Raw genomic sequence first — 22,971 nt, 5'->3', positions numbered from 1 at the left:
GATGTGAATTCTAGACCAGGGGTTTTGGTGTTTCACAGTCCTGTGGTGGCCCTGAAGGAGGTGCCGGTCTCAATTTTCCTGGCATGCTTGGCACAATGCTTCCCACTCTCTATCTATATTCAGCCACCACAGATAGCTATGAGCCAACACCTTCACTCTTACGATCCTGGGGTGGCCTTCATGTAGCCTCTCTAGCAGTGATTTCCTTAGCCTTGAGTATATCACTAACCATTTTCCTGACAACAGGCAACACTTTTGCACAGAAAGTTCATATTGCCACACAGGGAATGGATTAAACTCTACACTTCCTATCTCTTTAGGCAATTAATCCCAGCAGTGGCTTATGATCTGTTACTAAATCAAATTTCCTTCCATAAGCATATTCATGGAATTTCTTAATACTGGCAACTGCAGTTAATGCCTCTTTATCATGTTGGCTATGGTTCCTCTCAGCTGATGATAATGTCCTGGAAAAAACGCTATTGGAGTTTCATGATTGTCTGGAAGGTGATGACTTAAAACTCCTCCAACTCCAAATGGGGATGCATAGCATGTCAGGACTAATGGCAGGCATTCATTATATTGGACTAGGACACTGTCCGAAGAAATTAATTTTTTCACCCCCAAAATGTGGCCGCTTTTCTGATTCCCTGAACCCACGACACCTTTTTTCCTAATAGCCAGTGTAGTGGTTCGGCCACAGATGCCTGCTGTCACAAAAACCACAATCCTGAAAGACCCTGGCCTGAGTGTAGACTGCCCCTCCCTATTTTCCTTTGAAGTCAATGAAGTTGATCTCTGTTGGCTCCAGTTCTGGCTCAAATTGCTCAACAGAGTCAGGCTCCAATGGGAGCATGACACACCTGTTCATATTTTATTTTGTGAAAAATTGTAGATTCAAAAAACACTGTCAACAGTTTCAACAACTGGGCATATATTTTATTACAAATCTCCCTTATATGATTGCATTGGCATTTGCTCGTATAAAAAAAAATAGTTGAACCAGTATCCAATTATTATTTCATCAAAACAAAATAATTATCTCCTACAGGATCCACCATATTTTCTTAGCTAGCCAAAACACCAAAGGCTGCACAGAAGGGAATGATATTCCATAACAGGCAAAGTATCAGCTTGGATATATATATATAAAAAAAAACATTTGAACCCAAGGACTCATTGCTTCAAGTTTCTACCCTCTGTCCTCTTCTGCCATAGTATCTGTTCAATTACAGGTGGAATTCAGGATACAACTTTGTGCTTATACAGATCTTCAAATAGAAAAGAATAAATTTTCTCATGAGGTGCATTATCAGATATAACCCTTGGATCAATCTTTAGATGAAATACCGAACTCTAGGTACTTTCTGATCAGGAGGATTGAAGGGAAAACATTTTCACAATAACAAAAGCATGAAGATGTTTCTTGTGATGTTTTTGGTGTACAAAGTAATGACTCTTAAATGCCCTGCAAGTGATTCTTTCCTAGTTCCACATGAGTGGTACCAGCCTGGAGACCTCATCATTGGTGGGGTGGCATCTCACTTCACTTACCACCTTTATGGAATTAAATTTAATGAAAACCCTTCTAAGAAACCTTATGACATACCAGTGTAAGATTTTTTCTCTCTCTATCTAATCTTACCCAGATTTTCAAAAATCCTTTATATGACTAAAATGATTTGCCCATAAATGCAGGATTTTTAATATCATCTATGCCTTCTGTTTCCTTCAATTGTATCTGGTTAAGAAAGGAGAAATAACCTACTTTACATTATCTTAAAGTATTTCACATGAAATGTATAAAAGTTCAGATCAAGAAATCTCTAAGTGAAGATTTACTGGGATAAAAATAATTTTTAGAAAGATTTGGCATTATTTCTCTTCACAAAATTTACAGCGATACCTCCTAAATCTGTTCATAAACTGTTTTTTTTAAATGTGATAGAAAATATAGTATTTAGAAAAAAGTGACCACTTGCATAATTGCCAAACATATTTCTTGGAAGTCAGGGAGATTCTGTGTCAAATAAAATTGAGCTACGTAGAAATTACCAATATAAGAGAATATTTTAGTTCAGGGTGGAAACGAGGGGTCTTTCTCACATTGATTGCTTTTGTGAAGACATTTCATCAGTCAAAATACATAACATCATCAGTGCTGGGTTGTGATGATGTTACCTACATTACTTTGGGTAATGAAATGTCTGCAAGAAAACAACCAAGCTCAGAGAACAACCAAGCCCCTCTGTAGAAATTTTAGAAAGACTAAAAAGGTGTACTTTCTGTGCAGAATGATTTCCAGAGCTTGGGGTATGAACTTAGTAATATAGGCTGTAGGCTTATCTTCTCAGTGGTTATACCAGTATATAAGGAACAAAAAGGGAAGGGCCAGGGTGTATCAGAATTTAATGTGTGGCTAAAGGAGTAGTGTAAAAGGGAAGGTTTTGGTTTTATTGGTCATGATGCCTGCAGCTAGTCCAATGAAAAACTGCACAAAAGAGATGGTTTGCACCCATCCAAGAAAGGGACTGAGTTATTTGGAATTAAATTCACAGGTTTTCTGGATAAACATTTAAACTGAAAACCGGGGACAGAGAATTAATTGATACAGAATATTTCTGTCCCCAGCAATCAAAAATTAATAGGGTTATGAGTGCATGTAACATAGATGTTTGTGCAAGTAAGATTATCAGTCCTGCTCTGAAACATAACCAAGCATTTAATAGTGACAGCTGTACCATCTGCACAAATCATACAAGGGGCACTTAGGGATAACCCAGGTTATGTAGACAGTAAACACAAGGTCAATCAAAATGGACTCAAATGTCTATACACCAATGCACAGAATATGAGTAATAAACAGAGTGAATTAGAAATTCAAGTAAATGAGGGCAGATATGATATTGTTACCATTACAGAAACTTGGTGGTATGAAATTCACAATTGGAACATACAGCTAGAAGGATTTAAATTATTAAAAAGAAATAGACCAAATAAAAGAGGAGGTGGAGTTTCACTATATATAAGAAATAACTACATCTCCACAGAAATAGAACACAACAATGATGAGAACTATCTTGAATGCATTTTGGTCAACATTAAAGTGGGGGGAAACGACATTGCCATAAGTCTACACTACAGGCCTAACAAACCTAGCAGACAACTTGTTTCCCAAAAGGTAGAGAAGGGAACAAGGGGATCGGCCATATTGGACTTAATTCTCACTAACAGAGAGGAAATGATAGAAGGTGTTGAAGCTACAGGAACTTGAGGGAAGTGATCATGCAATACTGCAATTCAATGTTATGCAAACACAATTAGTAGAACAAAGACAAACTAGAGTATTGGACTTTAAGAGAGCTAATTTCAATAAACTTAGAAAGAGCTTGGGAAAAATTCCATGGGTGAGAATCCTCAAGGGGAAAACAACTCAAGAAGCTTGGGAAATTTTGAAGAATGAGATTATAAAAGCCCAGTCTAGAAGAATACCAATGAAGAAGAAAAATAACACCTCCCTAAAGAAACCAGCATAGCTCTCTGACAAATTGAAAGACAAAAAGGATAAATATAAAAAGTGGAAAGAGGAGGACATAATTAAGGCAGAATATCAGCAAATAGCCTCAGCCTATAAAGATGAAGTGAGGAAAGCTAAGGCTCACAATGAAGAAAGGCTTGCCACAAAGTAAAAATTAACAAGAAAAGCTTCTTCCAACATGTTAAAAATAAGAAAAAACTTAAGGAACAATTGGTACATTGCTGGGCGAAAATGGTGACAAGAAGGTGACAAGCAACAGGGAGAAAGCAGGACTATTTAACTCATTTTTTGCATCCGTCTTTACACAAAGGGAAAAAACAACCTACCAAAAACAACACAACAAAGATCAGATTAGGAACACAAGTTGGAATAGGGAAGAAAATGGTAAATCAGCACCTGTCTACCCTAGACGAGTTAAAATCACCAGGATGGGATGGATTACACTCCAAGGTTCTGAAGGAACTGGCAGATGAGATCTCAGAACCACTGAATTATATCTTTCAGAGATCCTGGAGCACCGGGAAACTGACAGAGGACTGGAAAAGAGCTGATGTGGTTCCCATCTTCAAAAAAGGGAAAAAATAGATCCAGGAAACTACAGACCTATCAGCCCAACCTCAATACCAGGGAAAATTCTGGAAAAGATAATCAAGCAATGAATTAGCGAATACCTAGAAGTAAACAAAGTAATCGCCAAAAGCCAACATGGGTTTGTCAAAAACAAATCATGTCAGACTAATCTTATTGCATTCTTCGACAAAGTGACAAAATTAGTGGACCAGAGGAATGCCATCGATATAATTTACTTGGATTTCAGAAAGGCATTTGATAAAGTAGACCATAACCTACTACTAGATAAAGTACAAAAATGTAGGCTAGACAGCATCACCACCAGATGGATTCATAACTGGCTGACCAACCGCACTCAACGTGTAGTCCTCAATGGAACTGCATCTGCATGGAGGGAGGTATGCAGTGGAGTACCCCAAGGCTCTGTTTTGGGCCCACTACTCTTCAACATCTTCATCAATGACCTAGATGAGAGGATAAATGGGGAACTCATCAAATTTGCAGATGACACCAAGTTGACAGGAATAGCCAACACTCCAGAAGATAGGCTTAAGATACAGAAGGATCTTGACAAATTTGAACATTGGTCACTATCTAATAAAATGAAATTCAATGGTGAAAAAAGTAAGTTTCTACATTTAGGCAAGAAAACCAAAATGCACAGGTACAGTATAGGTAGTACCTTGCTCAATAGTGAACTGTGAGAGGGATCTTGGAATCCTAGTGGGCAACCATTTAAATATGAGCAATGTGCAGCAACAAACATGATTAGGGGAGTGGAGGCTAAAACATATGAACAATGGTTGCAGGAACTGGGTATGTCTAGTTTAATGAAAAGGACTAGTGGAGACATGATAGCAGTATTCCAGTATCTCAGGGGTTGCCACAAAGAAGAGGGAGTCAAACTGTTCTCCAAAGCACCTGAGGGAAGAAGAAGCAACAATGGGTGGAAACTAATCAAGGATGGAAGCAAGTTAGAACTGAGGAGAAATTTCCTGACAGTTGGAACAATTAATCAGTGGAACAGCTTGCCTCCAGAAGTTGTGAATGCCCCTGGAAGTCTTTAAAAAGATGTTGGATAAACCATTTGTCTGAAGTGGTGTAGGATATCTTGCCTAGGCAGGGGGTTGGACTAGAAGACCTCCAAGGTCCCTTCCAACTCTGCTATTGTATTGTATTTTAATATTTTCTTTCTATTACTGTCATAGAAAAAATCTTTGTTATTTATACAGAAATGTTGTTATGAGAATTGTCAATTTTCTCTTTCAAGTGTGGTATTTAAATTTTTGCAGTATATTCACCAAATTTCATCAACATATCCTTGCGTTGGCTTTTGCTGTGAAGGAGATCAATGAAGACTCACAGATCTTACCTAACATTACTCTTGGGTTCCACATCTTTGACAGTTACTACAATGCAAGGATGACCTATCGCACCACTCTGGATCTGCTATTCAAATCCCAGGAATTTGTCCCTAACTACAAGTGTGACAGCCAGAAAAATCTCATGGCTATCATTGGGGGACTGGATTTTGTCACATCATCTCATATTGCTAAAATTTCAGAATTCTTCAAAATTCCTCAGGTAAGTTATGAAAAGGCTAAAGGAGAACAATTCTATAGTCTTTTTTTTGCAGATTTTTTATTATTTTTTCCCTTCTACAACACCTTACTGTCATTACATCCACTTTGTTATGTCATCATACCTGTACATGTATATAATATTTCACTTCTATATTTACACACCTTTATACACAGTTCTATATATATTTATATATAAGGTGACCAGATTTTCAGATTGGTAAAGAGGGACACCTTTGACCGGGGGGGGGGGGATTAAAAATGTTATACAGAGCAACAAAAATTTTCATACAACGCAAAAATAGTATTTTAATGTTTTTTTTAATTTCAACATAACTACAATTTACAAATATAAATTGTAACTGTTGCCAAACATCCAAATTTTGATCACGTGACCATGAGGATGCTGCAACAGTCGCTAAGTGTGAAAATGGTCACTAAGTGTGAAAAATGGTCATCAGTCACTTTTTTCAATGCCATTGTAACTTTGGTCACTATATCACCTTTCTTGCCACAGTTTTTAAGTGAATAAATGCAGCTGATAATTTAGTAACATAAGTGAATCTGGTTTCCCCATTTGACTTTGTCAAAAGGCAATTACATGACCCCAGGACACTGAAACCATCATAAATACGAATCTGTTGCCAAACATCAAAATTTTCATCGTGTGACCATGAGGATGCTGCAACGGTCGCTAAGTGTGAAAATGGTTGTTAAGTGTGAAAAATGGTAATCAGTCACTTTTTTCAATGCCATTGTAACTTTGGTCACTAAATGTTTTTCCCCTCCTCAAGACACCTCACTTCTTCCTTCATTCCTCTTGCTTATCTACCTTCACCTTATCCATCTTCTGCTCTTTTCTTCTCTTCCTTCCTTTCTCCTTCCATCCTTCTTCTTTCCTCACTCACTCCCTTCCTCCTTTTCTCTTCCTTCCTCCTTCCATTCTTTCAACTTCCTTTCTTTTGCCTATCTACCTTCTCTGTCTTTCTGCTCTTTCCATTTCTCTCTTCCTCTTCGCTTCTGTTCCTTCCTCCTTCCATCCTTTCACCTTCCCTCCTTCCTATTTCTTCCTTCCTTCTGCCTATCTACCTTCACCTTCTGTCTTTCTGCTCTTTCCCTGTCTTCCTCTTTCCTCCCTCCCTTCTTTCCTTTCTAGTTCCATCTTTTCTTCTTTCCTCTCTCCCTCCCTTTTTCTTTCTCCCTTCCTTCCTCCTTCCTCTTGCCTATCAACTTCATCCTCCTTGTCTTTCTGCTCTTTCCCTTTCTTCCCCTTTTCTTCCCACCTCCTTCCCTCTTTTCTCCCTCCCTTCTTATTTTTCTTCCTTTCTTCTTCCATCTTCCTCCTTCCTCCTTCCTTCCATCTTTTCTCCTTCCATCTTTCCCCCCTCCCTTCTTCTTTTCCTTCCCCCTCCCTCCTTCCTTCCTCTCCTTCCCACTCTCTCCTTGGGAGGGGTTGGGGGTGGGGTGGCAGCAGAGACCAAATAAAGTCAGAAAATCTTATTAAAACTTTCCTATTTGTTGGATTGCCTTGCTTCGAACTTATAAACCAAATCAGGGGAACATTTTGCAACCCAGCGTGCTGCAAGGAGAGGCAGTCCTGCCCCAGTTTTGCAAGGAATGAGAAACAGTGCTTTAAACCGAAGCAACTGCAATCGGAACCGCAGACAGGGAAAGAAAGAAAGAAAGATCCTTGTAGCACAAAACCCACCTTTGCATGGTTGTGAGAACATAAACAAAACAAAAAAAAGCACAGCGTCCCTCCGCCCTCTGAATGGGACTCAGCATGACTCCGAGCCGGGCAGGGAGATAAGCACCTTCATTTGCATTCTCTGAGACCATGATGCTTTGCAAGGAACATTTCCCCGGGCTTTTTGCAGATTTTTCCTTTCGTGCTTAAATAAAAAGAACGGGACTTCTTTAAAACGCCACAGCTCTTTCAGCCTAACAAAAATGCAACCTCTTCCTTCGTCCTTCTCTTCTGTCACTAACAGCTGGGGGCTCAGAAATCGGAGTGAAAAGCCAGTCCTCCATCTCTTCCCTCTTCCCTCTTCCCGGATTCACTCCGAAGTTTTAAATCTCCCTTCTGTGCATAAACACTCCCTCCCTCTCCCTCTCCCTCTCTCTGTATCTGTTTGTCTCTCACTCTCTGTGTGGCTCTTTACCTCTATCTCCCTCCCTCCCTCTCTCTGTCATTCTCTGTGTGTGTCTGTCTCTCTCTCTGTCTCTCCTCCCTCCCTGTGTTTGTGTGTATGTGTGTGGGGGATCCCTGCCACCGCGGATGGGCTCTGGACTAGTGGAGCCTCCTCTTCCTCCTTTTTAACCAGGCGATCTTCGGCTGCTGCACAATCCCAAGGTTTGCTAAATCCAGCGCGGCTTCAGAGAAAGAAGGCATGCGAGAAAGCCCCCCCCCCATCCCCGCTGCCTGAACATTTGAATGAAGGAGGCTGCAGGCTCCTTTGTCCTTGGCTATGCAATTTTCTTTCATTCTCTGCTGCCCGAACCAGTGAATGAGGCAGAGGGAGAATGAAAGGAGATTGCGTCCCTTCTGTCTCCCCGTTGCTCAGAAAAGCAACTCTGGGAAGGTCCTTTGGTGGCGGCAGGCGTCCTAGAACCTGCCTGCTAGCAAAGGACCTTCCCAGAATTGCTTTTCTGAGCAACGGGGAGACAGAAGGGACAAAATACCAGCCGGCTGGGATGGGTATACACAATGATGCCAGACCAAGATTCCTCCACGATCCCCAGGAAGAGGCAGAGAAGCGAAAAGCAGCCACAGCATCGGCGGGTGGAGAGAGGAAAGGAAGCTGCAGCTGAAGGGGGAGATGCTCGCTACGGTTCCCTGCTAGAAGCCGCCAAGGGCTGCGTCCACTGCTCATGGCTTCCAGGTGCCATTTGGCAACGGGAGGCCAGCAACTACCGCAGCAGCAACATATTCCCTTGGCAAAGGCAGACACAATTCCCCGGCGGCTTGCCTGCGCGCGTGCACACACACACGGCCCCGCACACTCCCTTCCCTTCCACGGCTGGCTCCCTTCCCTAAATCCCTAAAGGCTCCGCTTCGCGGGAGCCAGTACTGTCGCCCGCTTTCCTTCTCTCTCCATTGTGCTCCGAGCTCCGCCTACCACACAACACTGTGACCTTTCCTCTGACAGAAATGTAAATTTTTAGAGAAGGAAGCACGGAGTGATAGTCTCGGCCGATCAGACCTTCCTGGCCGCCTTTGCCGTTTCCAGCCTCAGTGCAGGGGTAAATGCGGTGCCCTTGCGGTGGCTCCTCCACCCCCCCGCCCTTCCCCCACCTGCAGCCCCCCCCTGGCCTGTGGGTGGGTGTCTCCCAGCTCGGAGCTCTGCCTTATCTGTCTCCCCACCTCAGCGTGGCCCGTCTCGCTCCAGACCCTCCACGGCTCCGCCCCCCCACTCATCTTTTTCGCAGCCGAGGGAAGGAAAGGGGGGGGAGGCTTCTGGTGGCTCCTGGGCGGCGATCCCACTGCCATCCGCCTGCCCCAGACTCCCTCCCTCCCTCTTGCAGCCCGCCCCATGCGAATTCCCCCCCCGCATCTTCTCCAAGGTTTCTCTCTCAGGGTAGGGAGGCTGCAGGCTGGCAGTAGCCGCCGCGGGCTGGCTTTCCCCCCCCCGCCCCGCCTCACCTCGCCTCCTCCACTAGCCTTTGTCCCTCCACAATAGGGTGGCTGGGGGGAGGAGACAGCCCGCCTGCCCAACTCCGCAAAAGGGGAGAAGGAGAGAAGGGCCGTCTCCTCCCCCCAGCCGCCCTGTGGAGGGACAAAGGCTAGTGGAGGAGGAGGTGGGGGGGGGAATCCAGACTCCCTAGGGAAGGCTTCCCCCTTCTAAAGGCTGCCGCCACCCACTCTAAGCGGCAAAGCCTCCCGATTCCCACCGGTTACTCACCAGTGAAGCAGCAAACAGCGAAGGTGAAATGAAATGGAGACTCGTGCGGCGTGCTTAAGCGGACTCCAGCCAATCAGTGAGCTGGCTAGGATGCCGCGTGCTTAAAGTTTTCCATCCCAGCCAGCTCACTGATTGGCTGGAGTCCAGGCCAATCAGTGAGCGGCAGGCTGGGCTGGCTTAGATTTTTAGTGCAGAATAGAATAGATGGGGGAAAGGAATGAGCGAGCTAGCGGCAGCTGATGATGGGCGGGAGAGCCAGCGAGCGCCGAAATAAAGCGGGGGTTTTTGAGAAGCGGGCGGGACGCGGGAAAAACGATGAAAAATCGGGCCTGTCCCGCCAAAACTGGGACGTCTGGTCACCTTATTTATATATAGTTTTTTGGCTTAATTAATTTTATTCTTGTTTTGCAGCCATTTGTACCAATTGTTCCAAATTTCATAATATTCCGACTCTTCTTTATCTTTTCATTTCAGTGTTAATTTGTCCATCTCTGCACAATCCAAAGTTTTTTTTTAATCACTAATTCATCAGAGGGGGTATTATTTTGTTTCCAGCATTGGGCAAATGCTATTCTAGCTGTAGTTAGCAGATGTATTAATATGTACTTAATTTTCTTTGTATATTTCCCTTTGATTATTCCCAGTAGAAAGATTTCAGTTTGTAGTTTGTCTGTTCTCCTGTAATTTCTTGCACCCATTTCCAAATTTTTGTCCAATTTTTTTGTTTTTCTGGGCAGGTCCACCATAAGTCCCTTGTACTTTTTTACACTTCCAGCAGGTCAGCTTCATATTTGGGTACATTTTAGCCAATCCTGTTGGTGATAAGTGCCATTGATAAAACATTTTGTATATATTTTGTTTAAGTGCTGCTGATCGTGTTAGTTTATAATTTGTGTTCCAAATTCTTTCCCAATCCACTAGGTCTATGTTGTAACCAAAGTTTTTGGCCCATGCTATCATGCAACCTTTAACTTTTTCTTCTTCTAATATTACTTCTAATAAATATTTGTAAATTTTTGTTGTGAATTTATTTTCAGGGGAAATTAAAATTTTATCTATTTGTTGTAATTCTGTGTATATTCCATATTCTTTTATGTATTTTTTTATCTTGATTGTAGTTGGAGATATGGCCACCAATCTATATTTATATTTTGCTCCTTTAATTCTGGATTTGTTTTCAAATTCCCTTGGCTATCTAAAATTTCACTATATCTAACTATTTTCGATATATCTAGTGTATTGGGATGTTTCATGGCTTCCATAGTGGAAAGCCATGTCGGTTTTTCATGTAATGTTTTTTCTCTAATTTTATTCCAGACCTGTATCAGTGCATCTCTAATATAGTGTCTGTGGAAGTATTTTTGTTTCTTTTTACTCTCTTCCCATAGGAAAAAATGCCATCCCATTTGCAAATTGTGGCCCTCTAATGTTAGTATTCTTTTATTTTTTTAAATTTATCCAATCCCTGATTCATGTTAGTGTGCTGCTTTGTAATAAAGCTCCCCGTCCGGGAGTCCCATACCACCTCTGCTTCTTTCATCCTGTAGAGCTTTCAACTTTATCCTGGCTTTCTTCACTTGCCATATAAATTTTAATATAATCTTATTCAATTCAGTAAAAAAGAAATCCTAATTTTATGGGGATTGTTTGAAATAGGTATAATAGTCTGGGTAGTACATTCATTTTTATCGCTGGCATTTTATTATGTTTTTATTAAGATGTTCTGCTTGGCTTAAGGTCCATTAGTTGGCATACTTTTAAAACTACAATGCCGAATACAAGAATTGAGTGTCCATAGACAGTCCACACCTGAGGAAAAATTGAGAACAGTATTCTTTATTTCTATCAAAAGAATTGATCAATTCTATTTTTTTGAAATAATTCCAATAAATTCCTTTCAAACTTATACTTGGAAGAGTTTTAGGGAAACAATTCCTTCCTTGCATATATTTTATAAGAAAAATAGATCAGAACAATTGCATTTAATCTTACAACTTAAAAGAATACTACTCCACTTTCTTTCAGCTAACCTATGGCTCATTACCCCAAGAGCAATTTGAGACCAATAAACTCTCTTCAGTTTATTTCATGGTCCCCAAAGAAGACCATCAGTACAGTGGGATTATCCAACTGCTTCATCATTTCAGGTGGACATGGATTGGGATATTTGCTGTTGATAACAACAATGGAGAAAATTTCGTACAGAAAATGCAGCCCTTGCTTGCAGAGAATGGAGTTTGCTCTGCGTTCATAGAAAGACTTGAACAGCTAATCCACTTGGAAGATGCTGTAGAAGTACTTAACAGAATCTTAATTATATCTGTGAATTGGATAAACAGCCAAGCCAATGCCTTTCTCGTCTATGGAGAATCATTGACAATTATGTGGCTGAGAGTTGTCATATTTTTGATAGATCCTGAAAGCAAGGAAATGACATTTTTTAGAAGGGTGTGGATCATGACTGCCCAGATTGATTTCATAGTATCAGGATTTCAAATCACATTGGATCTCACCATGTTCCATGGGGCTATTTCCTTCACCGTTCATTCAACAGCCGTTGCAAATTTCAAGGAATTTCTTCAGACCATGAATCCTCTTTCAGACTACAGAGATCAGTTTCTGCAGGAAGTTTGGGAACAAGCATTTGATTGTTCATTTCCAAAACAAGAGTTACAAAAAATACAGAAGGAAGGTAGAATATGCACTGAGGAGATGAAGCTAGAGGATCTTCCTGGACCTGCCTTTGAAATGGAAATGACTGGCCATAGCTACAGCGTCTACAATGCTGTTTATGCTGTGGCTCATGCTTTGCAGGCTCTGTACACTTTGGGGTACAATAGAAGAAAAACAATGATGAGTAAAAATCCTGACCTTCCACATCTCCAAGCTTGGCAGGTATTCCCTTTGCTTTGGAAACTTCTGTTATTTCAATAAGCAGTTTGACATAGAATTACTTTTTGGAACCATTGTGGAAAGTCTTAATATTTTCTGCATGTGAAATCAAGCCTGAGAAACAACCTAGAAATAAGGAGGAATTTTTTGATGGTGAGAACAATTAACCATTAATTGGTGCAACAGCTTGTCTTCAAAAGTTTTGAATGCTCCAACTCTGAAGATTTGTATGAAGAGAAGGACAGCCACTTATCTGAAATAGCATACCTTCTCCTACTTGAGTAGGATATTGGATTAGAAGATTTCCAAGTCTTCTGACTCTGAAATGCTGTTCTGTCTTAAATAGATATTGAAAAAAAATAATTTGTGTTGTTATTCTGAAGCTACTGCATAAATTATGGCTTAGTTGTCAGTAGAGGTTATTTAGTAAATTACTATACATTGTATAATATGAGATAGTTAAAATTATAATTTAGATTACTTTTCATTGCCTCCTCCAAAATAATAAATTTTCCAAGAATTTTCTATGGTGCTCATGGATTTGTCATGGGTAAGAAGCTGAGCTTTCTTTCTCTATCAGAGTTTTAGAGGAGTGAAATAAAAGTGGGTCTTCTTAGTTGTGAAATTCATAGATGAATCCGTAGTTGTGAAATCCATAGATGAAACATGAAACACGTTTGCAATAAGCTCTATCTTGCATCTCTCTATGGAGGAATGCTGTAGTCTCAGAATCTAAAATTTGAGTAACAGACAATGAGGAAAGATTAGATATGATCTAGGTGGAATGAATTGTTTATATAGTCAATTTAAATCATTTTTGTCAAACTCATGGCCCAAGGGCCGGATGGATCACACCAGTGGTGGGATTCATCCAGTTTGCACCAATTCGGGAGAACTGGTTCGTAACTTTCTAAGCAGTTCGGAGGACCGGTTGTTGGAAGAAATCTTTTGTTTTTTCCCACTTTACAGGGCTAGTCCTGTAAGGAAGGCAGGAAGGAAACATTCTGGTGTTGTTTTTAGCCTAATCTTTATCGCCCTGCTTACAGAAACTGCCTCTCCAGTTAACCCTTATTACCCTTGTAACAATTAAGGCAAAGTGCCCATTGACTTGAGTGACATTGACTTGGCCATACCCACATGATCACCGAGCCCCAGCTACCCAGCTGGTCATTAGGGAAGAGAACTGGTTGGTAAATTATTTGAATCCCACCACTGGATCACACGCTGTCCATGCTCAGCCCTGGTTTAGTGAAGGGGGAAAAAGTTGTGACATGTCATATGATGGCATGATGGTGTGAGTTTGACATGCCTGATCTAAATCATAATTTAAGAAATGTACATAAGTCCAGAACCTTTTATTCATTCTGCTTCAGTTCATTCTTACTCATCCTTATATTAATATCAATAAGATAGATAGAAAGATAGAAAGATTGATAGTTAGATAGATGTATGGATGGATGGATGGATGGATGGATGGTAGATAGATAGATAGATAGATAGATAGATAGATAGATAGATAGATAGATAGATAGATAGATAGATAGGACATGTACATTATCAGGCAATATTGATTGTCAATTTTTTAAGTGTTCATAATAATAGTTATAGGAATAGGAAGAATGAGGGAATGAAACTTAAATATGATTTTCTCTTCTCTGATATATTGTTTTTAATTCCCTCTCTTTCATTCCTTTTCAAGTAGCTCCATCCATTTCTTCAAGGCATTTCTTTTAACAATTCAGCTGGGGAAAGAGTGTTCCTAAGTGAGAAAGGGGAAGCAACAGGTGGATTTGATATCATCAACTTGATCACTTTTCCAAACAGATCCTTTCAGAAAGTTAGAGTTGGAAAGATGGATCTACAGGCTCTAAAAGGGAAGGAATTATGGATTGATGATGATGTGATTGTTTGGAGTCCAGCTTTTAACCAGGTATCGAATTAGTGATTCCACCTTAATCTATTATGATCCATTTCTTAACCCATTATGAACCCATATTGAACATCGTCTTTTTCATAGAAATATAATTTCTAGTCTTTTTAATAAACAATGGCATATTCTTTCAAATGTGGTGGATGATCAAAGATTCCACAAATTGAGAAATATGATATTAAAATGTAAAAACCAGGATTGCATATTTGAGGGGGATTTTCACTTGAAATCACAAGAGTGGCCAGGTTTCCATGAGATCGTTACTATGTAATAATTGTTTATTTTTCCTGCTTTTCAGACAGGAGCTTCAGTACTTCATTATAATTTCTACATTATTTTCAGTTGTTGATGAAGTTGTTCAAAGCTGTATCTTTTTGGGAAGTCAATAATCATGTTGCCCCATTAAGGATAACATTCAGGAACTGTTTTAGAAAAACCCCTTTTCAAACATTTTTATGTTTATCATCAATTCAGGTTCTTCCATTTTCTCGATGCAATGGCCCTTGTGTCCCAGGATCCTGGAAAAAGGGGATTGAAGGAAATCAGTTCTGCTGCTATGACTGTGTTCCATGCACAGAAGGGAAGATTTCAAATCAAAATGGTAGGGAAGGAATTCTACCAATTTTCATTAAACTTAAGCAAATTTTAAGATACAACTTTAGGATGCATAACATTAATAAAATGAATTTCAATAATTTAGAATGCCCAGATGACAAATTTCTTGATTTTCCTCCCAGATATGGATGACTGTTTTAAATGTCCAGAAAGTCATTATCCAAATAAAGGAAAGAATGGATGTATCCTGAAACTGCTGGTCTTTCTAACTTTTGAAGAAAACTTAGGAATTGGTTTAGCCTCAGCAGCTCTTGGTTTCTTCTTCTTGACCTTTTGGGTACTTGGAACCTTTATTAAGCACAAGGATACTCCCATTGTCAAAGCCAACAACCGGTCCCTCACCTACACCCTGCTTGTCTCTCTTCTGCTCTGTTTTCTCTCCTCTTTGCTCTTCCTCAGCCAACCTAGCAAAGTGACCTGCCTTCTCCGACAATCAATGTTTGGCATCACTTTTTCAGTGGCCATTTCTAGTGTACTGGCCAAAACCATCACTGTGGTTGTGGCTTTCATGGCCACTAAACCAGGATCTCAGATGAGGAAATGGGTGGGGAAAAATTTGGCCTTTTCTATTGTCCTCTCATGCTCTCTCCTACAATTATGTATTTGTATCCTTTGGTTATCAACATCTCCTCCATTTCCTGAGTTGGACATGCAGTCAGAGCTCCAAGAAATGATTTTACAATGCAATGAGGGGTCACCTTTCTTCTTCTATTGTGTCTTGGGCTACATGGGTATCTTGGCCATTGCCAGCTTTATTGTGGCTTTCCTTGCCCGTAAATTACCTAACAGCTTTAACGAAGCGAAGTTCATCACCTTCAGCATGTTGGCCTTCTGCAGTGTGTGGATCTCCTTCTTTCCAGCCTATCTGAGCACAAAAGGAAAGGCCATGGTAGCTGTGGAGGTCTTCTCCATCTTGGCCTCCAGCGCTGCATTATTGGGATGCATATTCCTGCCAAAGTGCTACATCATTGTTTTGAGGCCTGACCTCAACCACAGGGAGCAACTCATTAAGAGGAGTTAGCACATGGTGCAATCTTTCTTGCTTATAGAACTTCTTGAAAAATGGAATAGACAGAATGCAGGCTGTAAGAAACACATATGAAGTTGTAGGAACACTTTTTTTAGTTTTGTCAAAGAGGAATTTGTGTAAAAAAATTGCTGAAAGAAAGAATAGAAAAACTGTTTGCTGTCTCAAGAAGTATTTATAAAACCTATAGGAACATAAATGTTTTTCTGTCAAGGAATGTAGGGCAGTGGTGGGATTCAAAATTTTTATATATTTATATTTATATATTTATATATTCATAGAATATTTTGTTGAAAAATGAAGGAATAAGACCTCTGTTTGAAACTACGATGTAAAAGGATAATAATGAATATAAGCATATTTTCTGGGAAAAAATAATATTAATGGTAACTGAATATATATTGTAGAATGAAAGTGAGGTATTTAGTTATACTAGATGAAAAGTCTGAGATGGTAAATATTATTCGAGAATGTGGATGTTAAAACACCTGTAACCAAACAACATGCTGTATGTGATGATGTTTTTTTTCCTTTTTGTGTTTTTTTTTTGTGTGTATTAAATATATAAGTATATATATATAACAGAGAGATACAAAGTGTGTGTGTGGGGGTAGGATAGATTAGTACAGATAATAAATGTAGAATAATGATAAATGTTAAAACACCTGAAACCATACGACATGCTGTATGTGATGATGATTTTTTTTTCTTTTCTCTTTTTGTTTTTTCATTGTTGTGTGTATGTGTTGTTTATATTTAAAAAAAATTATACTACCGGTTCTGTGGGCGTGACTTGGTGGCTGTGGCTTGGTGGGTGTGGCAGGGGAAGTATACTGCAAAATACCCATTTCCTACTTAACAGCTGGAACTTGGGAGGCGGAGAATAGCAATAGCAATAGCAATAGCAGTAGACTTATATACCGCTTCATAGGCCTTTCAGGCCTCTCTAAGCGGTTTACAGAGAGTCAGCATATTGCCCCCAACAATCTGGGTCCTCATTTTACCCACCTCGGAAGGATGGAAGGCTGAGTCAACCCTGAGCCGGTGAGATTTGAACCGCTGACCTGCTGATCTAGCAGTAGCCTGCAGTGCTGCATTTAACCACTGCGCCACCTTGGGGGTGAGGGCCAGTCAGCGGTGGTATTTACCAGTTCTCTGAACTACTCAAAATTTCCACTACCAATTCTCCAGAACTGGTCAGAACCTCCTGAATACCACCTTTGATGTAGAATATTTAAGATTCATTCCTATTTAAGGTTTTCCAAAATAAGTAGTCATTTTGCTGCATTTCCATCATTTTCCAAGATTGTTTAACCCTTTCAACACTCCTGTTGAACTTGACATTGATCTAGTTTTCTTAGTTGCTGCTTAGGGTATTTAATATATTGACTCCAATGATGTCCAGTGACATTTTTCTGAGTTTTATACTTTCAATTCCTAAAGCACTGTTATATAAATGTAGTAAAAAGCTGACTGCCATTTTATTAATATAAATTACATATAGTATTATAAAGTTATTAGTTTGGATTTGTTAGGGTGCACTGAGTTTATACACAGAGTTATTGAATCCTGTATATTTAACTGTATTTTTTTAAAAAAGGTTTTCATACTGGGTCCCAACCATTCACTCTTTATCCATAAATCTCTTTTTACTGTAAACTGATACTTTCTGTTTTTAATAATATGGAAAATGTATTGAAATGAAACTTTTGCAGGCAAAGTAAAATCACAATACAATCCTAAACTGCATTAATAGAGGGTTAGAATCAATATTACATCAAGTTCTAGTATCACCCTACAAAACCTTAGGAAAACCACACTTGGAAAATGATATATAGTTCGGGTCACCACACTATAAAAAAGGTGTTGAGACTCTAGAATGACTTCACAGAAGAGCAACTAAGAAGATTAGGGCGCTGGAGGCTAAAACATATGAAGAATGGTTGCAGGAAATGGGTATGTCTGGTCTAGTAAAAAGAAGGACTAGGGGTGACATGTTAACAATGTTCTAATATTTGAAGGGCTGCCATAAAGAATTCAACCTATTCTCCAAAACACCAGAAGGCAACACAAGAGGAAAAAAAAAATAATGGATGAAAATTAATCAACAAAAGAAGCAAAATAGAACTAAAGAGAAATTTCCTAACGGTGAGAGCAATCAGCTAATGGAATAGCTTGCTTTCAGAAGCTTGGTATGCTTCATCACTGGAAGCTTTGAAAAGGAGACTGGACAACTATTTGTTTGAAATGGTATGGGAGCTCCTGCTTGAGAGGGTGCAGGGAGTTGGACTAGAAGACCTTTCTGTTGTGGACCAGAAGGAGCCCTTGGAGCTGCAAACAGACTCCGACAGCGAGGGGCCTTATGAGTCGGCTCTAGAAGAGGTGGAGGACCCTGGACAGGGTTCTGACTGAGCAGGGTACAGAGAGGCTGGTTGGCCACCAGGAGGCTCCTGAGGCATGGAGTAGCGGTGAGAGCCAAAGGGAGTGTGCTCCTGACGTCATGCCTTGGAGTATTGATGAGGAGACAAGGGAGGTGATCCTGGATGCCCAGCAACACTGGGCAGATTGACATAGAGAGCAGCTATCCAGTTACAAAAGATAATTGGACCCAGGTGATTGTAATTAGGCTTCTCTCAAGATTTTATTTAAAGACAGACGGGAGGAGCCTGGTTTTGCAGGATGCAATGTCATTCCTAAGGCTGAAGAAGCTATTATCTGTCGAAGTCTGAGTTGCTGCCAAGGTTCTTATCTGTTTGTTAATGGATTTGTTTGGTTTCTTGCTAATAAAGTGCTGTGAAATTCCAGTTAAGCTTGTCTCGGCATTCGTTACTGGACGGAGGAGGCAGTCAGAGCACCTTTCCAATTCTATTATTTTATGCTCTTTGTATTCTCTCTTCTGTCTCATCCTTTATTCAAAACAACCATAATAAAGAGTGACTTGATTTGACTAGCAATTACAAGTCTGCCTTTTGTCAAGGTAATCAAATCTGATAGAGCAGGAATATCAAACTCAATGTCATTTAGGGCCGCATCAGGGTTGAGTTTGACTTTTGGGGGATGGGATGGGTATGGCCAACATGGCCAATTTGACATTGATGTATGTCAGAGGCACCTGTGGTGCAGGGGTGGGTTCCAGAAAGTAGTCCAGCCCGAGGCTATTAGCACAAGTATTGGGGTACTCTCCTCCCAAGTAGTTGCATCAGTTTGCACTTTTTTTGCCTTCTCTCCACTCTCCATGCTTGAGGATCAGGAGGGGGTGGTCCTTGCTCATCGCCCGAGCTCTGTCTCTTTTGTTCACTGCTTAGCCTCCCTTGGTCATCCTGTCGCTCTTCCTCCAAACTTGAATGTCCCTGGCCTGACTCAGACTCCTCCTCCACATTTTCATTTGAAGCATCTCCATCAGCTTCAGTTCTGGCTCATCTTCTTCCACAGATTCAGGCTCAGGGGTGGGTTCATGCCAATTCCAACCTCTTCTATAGAAGAGGTTCCACAAATCTACAGTGCCATTTAGAACCAGTTCCAGCTCCCTTCCCCTGTCCATCCGCACATCATCAAGATGAAGAGCGAGAGGAGGAATTCTGAGAGTTGAAGTCCACAAGCCTTAAAACTGTCGAGTTTGAACACCCCTGGAGTTTTTCCCCTAAAGGGTTAGGGGTGGAAGGGTCTTGTAACTTGACAGCTTTAAGACTTGTGTGCTTCAAATGCCAGAGTTTCTGAGCCAACATTTTGGGTGTTAAGCAAGAGAGTTGTTAAGTGAGTTTCATCACATTTTACAAGTTGGCCACACCCACCAAGTCACATGACTACCAAGCCCACTCAAGTCACAAGGCTGGCAAGCTACTCCCACCCGGTCACATGGCTGGCAAGCAATTCCCACAAAGCAGGCCACGCCTACAGAAGAGGTTCTAAAATTTTTTGAAACCCACCTCTGTTCAGGCTCCAATGGGAGCATGACAGATCTATACATATTTTATCTTGTAAAAAATTGGTTGAAAATAAATCTGGTATCTTGAAAAAAAACATTATTTTTATTTCTATGTTTTCAACAATTAAATATATATTCTATTGCAAGTGTTCCATAGGCTACGTTTAATAGCATTGCTCATTTAAAATAAAATAGCTGATCAAAACAAAAATAATTATCTCCTAGGGGAATCACCCTATTTTCTTATCTAAGCCTGAATATAAAAATAAGGCTGCAGAAAAGGGTACTTAAATTCAATAACAATCAAGGTAGTTGTTTGGCTATAAAGTAAGTCTTGAACCACTGGGAGATTGGCCCAAGGTATGATAACCTGTCAGATTAATTCCTTCAAGATTCTACGCTCTGTTCTCTTCTGCCAGAATATCTGTGCAAATCCTGGCAGTATCCAAGAAACAAATTTGCACCCACTTGGAACTTCAAATAGAAAATGATAGATTTTGTAATCAATTGCATTCTCAAATACAATCGTTAGATGAAGTATTGGATTATCTGTACTTTCCGACTGGTACGATGGAAGTCAAAACATCTGCACAATAACAAAAGCATCAAGATGTTTCTCCTGATGTTTTTGGTGCATAAAGTAGGTACTTTGAGCTGCCCTGCAAGTGATGCTTTCCTTGTTCCACATGAGTGGTATCAGCCTGGAGACCTCATCATTGGTGGGATGGCATCTCATCTCCTTTACCACTTTGTTGAAAGTAAATTTAACGAAAACCCTGCGATAATACCTTATGGAATACCAGTGTAAGATTTTTTTTTGCTATCTGATATTAACCAGATCTCCAAAAGCCCCTTATATAAATAAACCCTGTTTGTGCATAAATACTGCATATAATTCTTTTGATGTAATCTATGCTTTCTGTGGGGATGTGGTGGCTCAGTGGCTAAGACACTGAGCTGGTTGATCTGAAAGGTCGGCAGTTTGGCTGTTCAAATCCCTAGCGCCCCATAATGGAATGAGCTCCCGTTACTTGTCCCAGCTTCTGCCAACCTAGCAGTTCGAAAGCATGTACAAAATGCAAGTAGAAAAACAGGAACCACTTTTGGTGGGAAGGTAACAGTGTTTTGTGCACCTTTGGTGTTTAGTCATGCCGGCCACATGACCACAGAGACGTCTTCGGACAGTGCTGGCTCTTTGGCTTTGAAACAGAGATGAGCACCACCCCCTAGAGTCAGGAATGACTAGCACATATATGAGAGGGGAACATTTACCGTTACCTTTTATGTTTTCTGTGTCTTTCAAATGCATCTGGTTGTGGCAGAAGAAAGACTCTTCTTTATGTTATTTTGAAGACTTTTGCATGAAATGTACAAAGCTTCAGATCAAGAAGTCTCTTGTTGGACATATATTGAGGTCAGTGGTGGGATTCAAATAATTTAACAACCGGTTCTCTGCCCTAATGACTATCTGGGGAGGTTTGGTTCAGTGGCCCTGTGACTGAGTGGGATTGTCCAACTCAAGGTCACTTAGGTCGATGGGCGCTTCGCCTTAGCTGTTACAATGTAACAAGGGTTAACTGGAGAGACAATTTTTGTAAGAAGGGCAACAAAGATGAGGCTAGAAACAACACTAGAATGTTTCCTTCCTGCCTTCTTTACAGGATTAACCCCGTAAAGTGGGAAAAAACAAAAGGAGATTACTTCCAACAATTGGTTCTCTGAACTGCTTAGAAAGTTATAAACCGGTTTTCCCAAATAGGTGCGAACTGGCTGAATCCCACCACTGATTGAGGTTAAAGTGATTTTTTAAAAAGGGTTGGCATTATCAAATATAGAAAATATACATAGAGTAAATGAGTAGTACACATGCTGAAAGTATTCCTATAAAACCTTGTGAAAATCCAATAGAAAATAAACATAGTACCACTTGCATTTGTTGCAGCATATGTTTGTTGCACATCATGGAAACATAGTGTACAAATTACCAATAAAGGACAATATTTTAGTTCAGGGTCTTTGGTGACATTGGTTGTTTTTCATTTCAAGACATTTCATTATTCAAACTAGATAACATCACCTGGTGTTAAGTTGGAATGAGGTTACCTACTTTGGGTGATGAAATGCCTGCAAGAAAGGAAACAAGCTCAGAGAATATCAAGAACACCTCTGTAGAAATTTCAGAAAAGCTACTAACTTTCTATTACCATCAGAGAAAGAAATGTTTTTTTATTGATATAGAGAAGATGCCACCTTATGAGAATTGTCATCTTATATTTTCAACTGGAATAATTTAATTATTTGCAGTGCAACCACCAAATTTCATCAACATGTCCTCGCCTTGGCTTTTGCTGTGAAGGAGATCAATGAGGACTCCCAGATCTTATCTAACATCACTCTTGGGTTCCACATCTATGACAGTTACCTCGATGCAAGGATGACCTATCGCACCACTCTGGACCTACTTTTCAAATCCCAAGAATTTGTCCCTAACTACAAATGTGAAAACCAGAAGAATCTCATGGCTATCATTGGGGGATTGGATTTTGACACATCATCTCACATAGCTGAAATTATAGGATTCTTCAGGATTCCACAAGTAATGTGATGGGATTGTGGGAAAAAAGTATATATTTTATTGTTATGAAATATTTAATGAGCATCAAATAATAGGGTTGGATTTGTGCTAAGGTATTGTCAGGTCTATTACTTAGCATTTTTTTTCTGAAACTACAATGCCAAACACAGGGTATCCAGAGTCCTTCCATAGTTGAGTGAAGTATACTATTTGAATGTATTAATCTCTTATAGGGATGTGGTGGCTCAGTGGCTAAGACTCTGAGGTTGTCGATCAGCAAGGTCAGCATTCGGGTGTTTGAATCTGTAGTGCCGCGTAAAAGAGTGAACTCCCTTATCCCAGCTTCTGCCAATCTAGCAGTTCAAAAACATGTAAACATGCAAGTAGAAAAATAGGTACCACCTTTGGTGGAAAGTA

At 40.2% G+C, this 22,971-nt stretch overlaps 1 protein-coding gene across 1 annotated transcript; it reads left to right on the top strand.

Annotated features, from left to right (window-relative positions):
• Nucleotides 1–1,413: 1,413 nt before the first annotated feature.
• LOC116522015 (vomeronasal type-2 receptor 26-like) lies at nt 1,414–16,048 on the top strand. The gene is made up of 6 exons (XM_032236602.1): nt 1,414–1,613; nt 5,401–5,692; nt 11,616–12,421; nt 14,307–14,412; nt 14,887–15,013; nt 15,150–16,048. Exons 1-6 carry the CDS (start codon nt 1,414–1,416, stop codon nt 16,046–16,048), a joined length of 2,430 nt encoding a protein of 809 aa, XP_032092493.1.
• Nucleotides 16,049–22,971: the final 6,923 nt, after the last annotated feature.

The sequence above is a fragment of the Thamnophis elegans genome, chromosome Z (assembly GCF_009769535.1).
Source record: "Thamnophis elegans isolate rThaEle1 chromosome Z, rThaEle1.pri, whole genome shotgun sequence".
Classification (NCBI taxonomy): Eukaryota; Metazoa; Chordata; class Lepidosauria; order Squamata; family Colubridae; genus Thamnophis; species Thamnophis elegans.
The sequence above is the reverse complement of the archived record's forward strand: the minus strand, read 5'-3'. Positions and strand labels throughout refer to the sequence as shown.

What these genes read in the sequence shown, in the direction of transcription:
- LOC116522015 (XM_032236602.1), top strand. Translation starts at nt 1,414, where the DNA reads ATGAAGATGTTTCTTGTGATGTTTTTGGTGTACAAAGTAATGACTCTT. An exon ending in AAACCTTATGACATACCAGT is followed by an intron (nt 1,614 to 5,400) that starts GTAAGATTTTTT and finishes AAATTTTTGCAG; the next exon opens with TATATTCACCAAATTTCATC. An exon ending in CAGGCTCTGTACACTTTGGG is followed by an intron (nt 12,422 to 14,306) that starts GTACAATAGAAG and finishes TTTTCCAAACAG; the next exon opens with ATCCTTTCAGAAAGTTAGAG.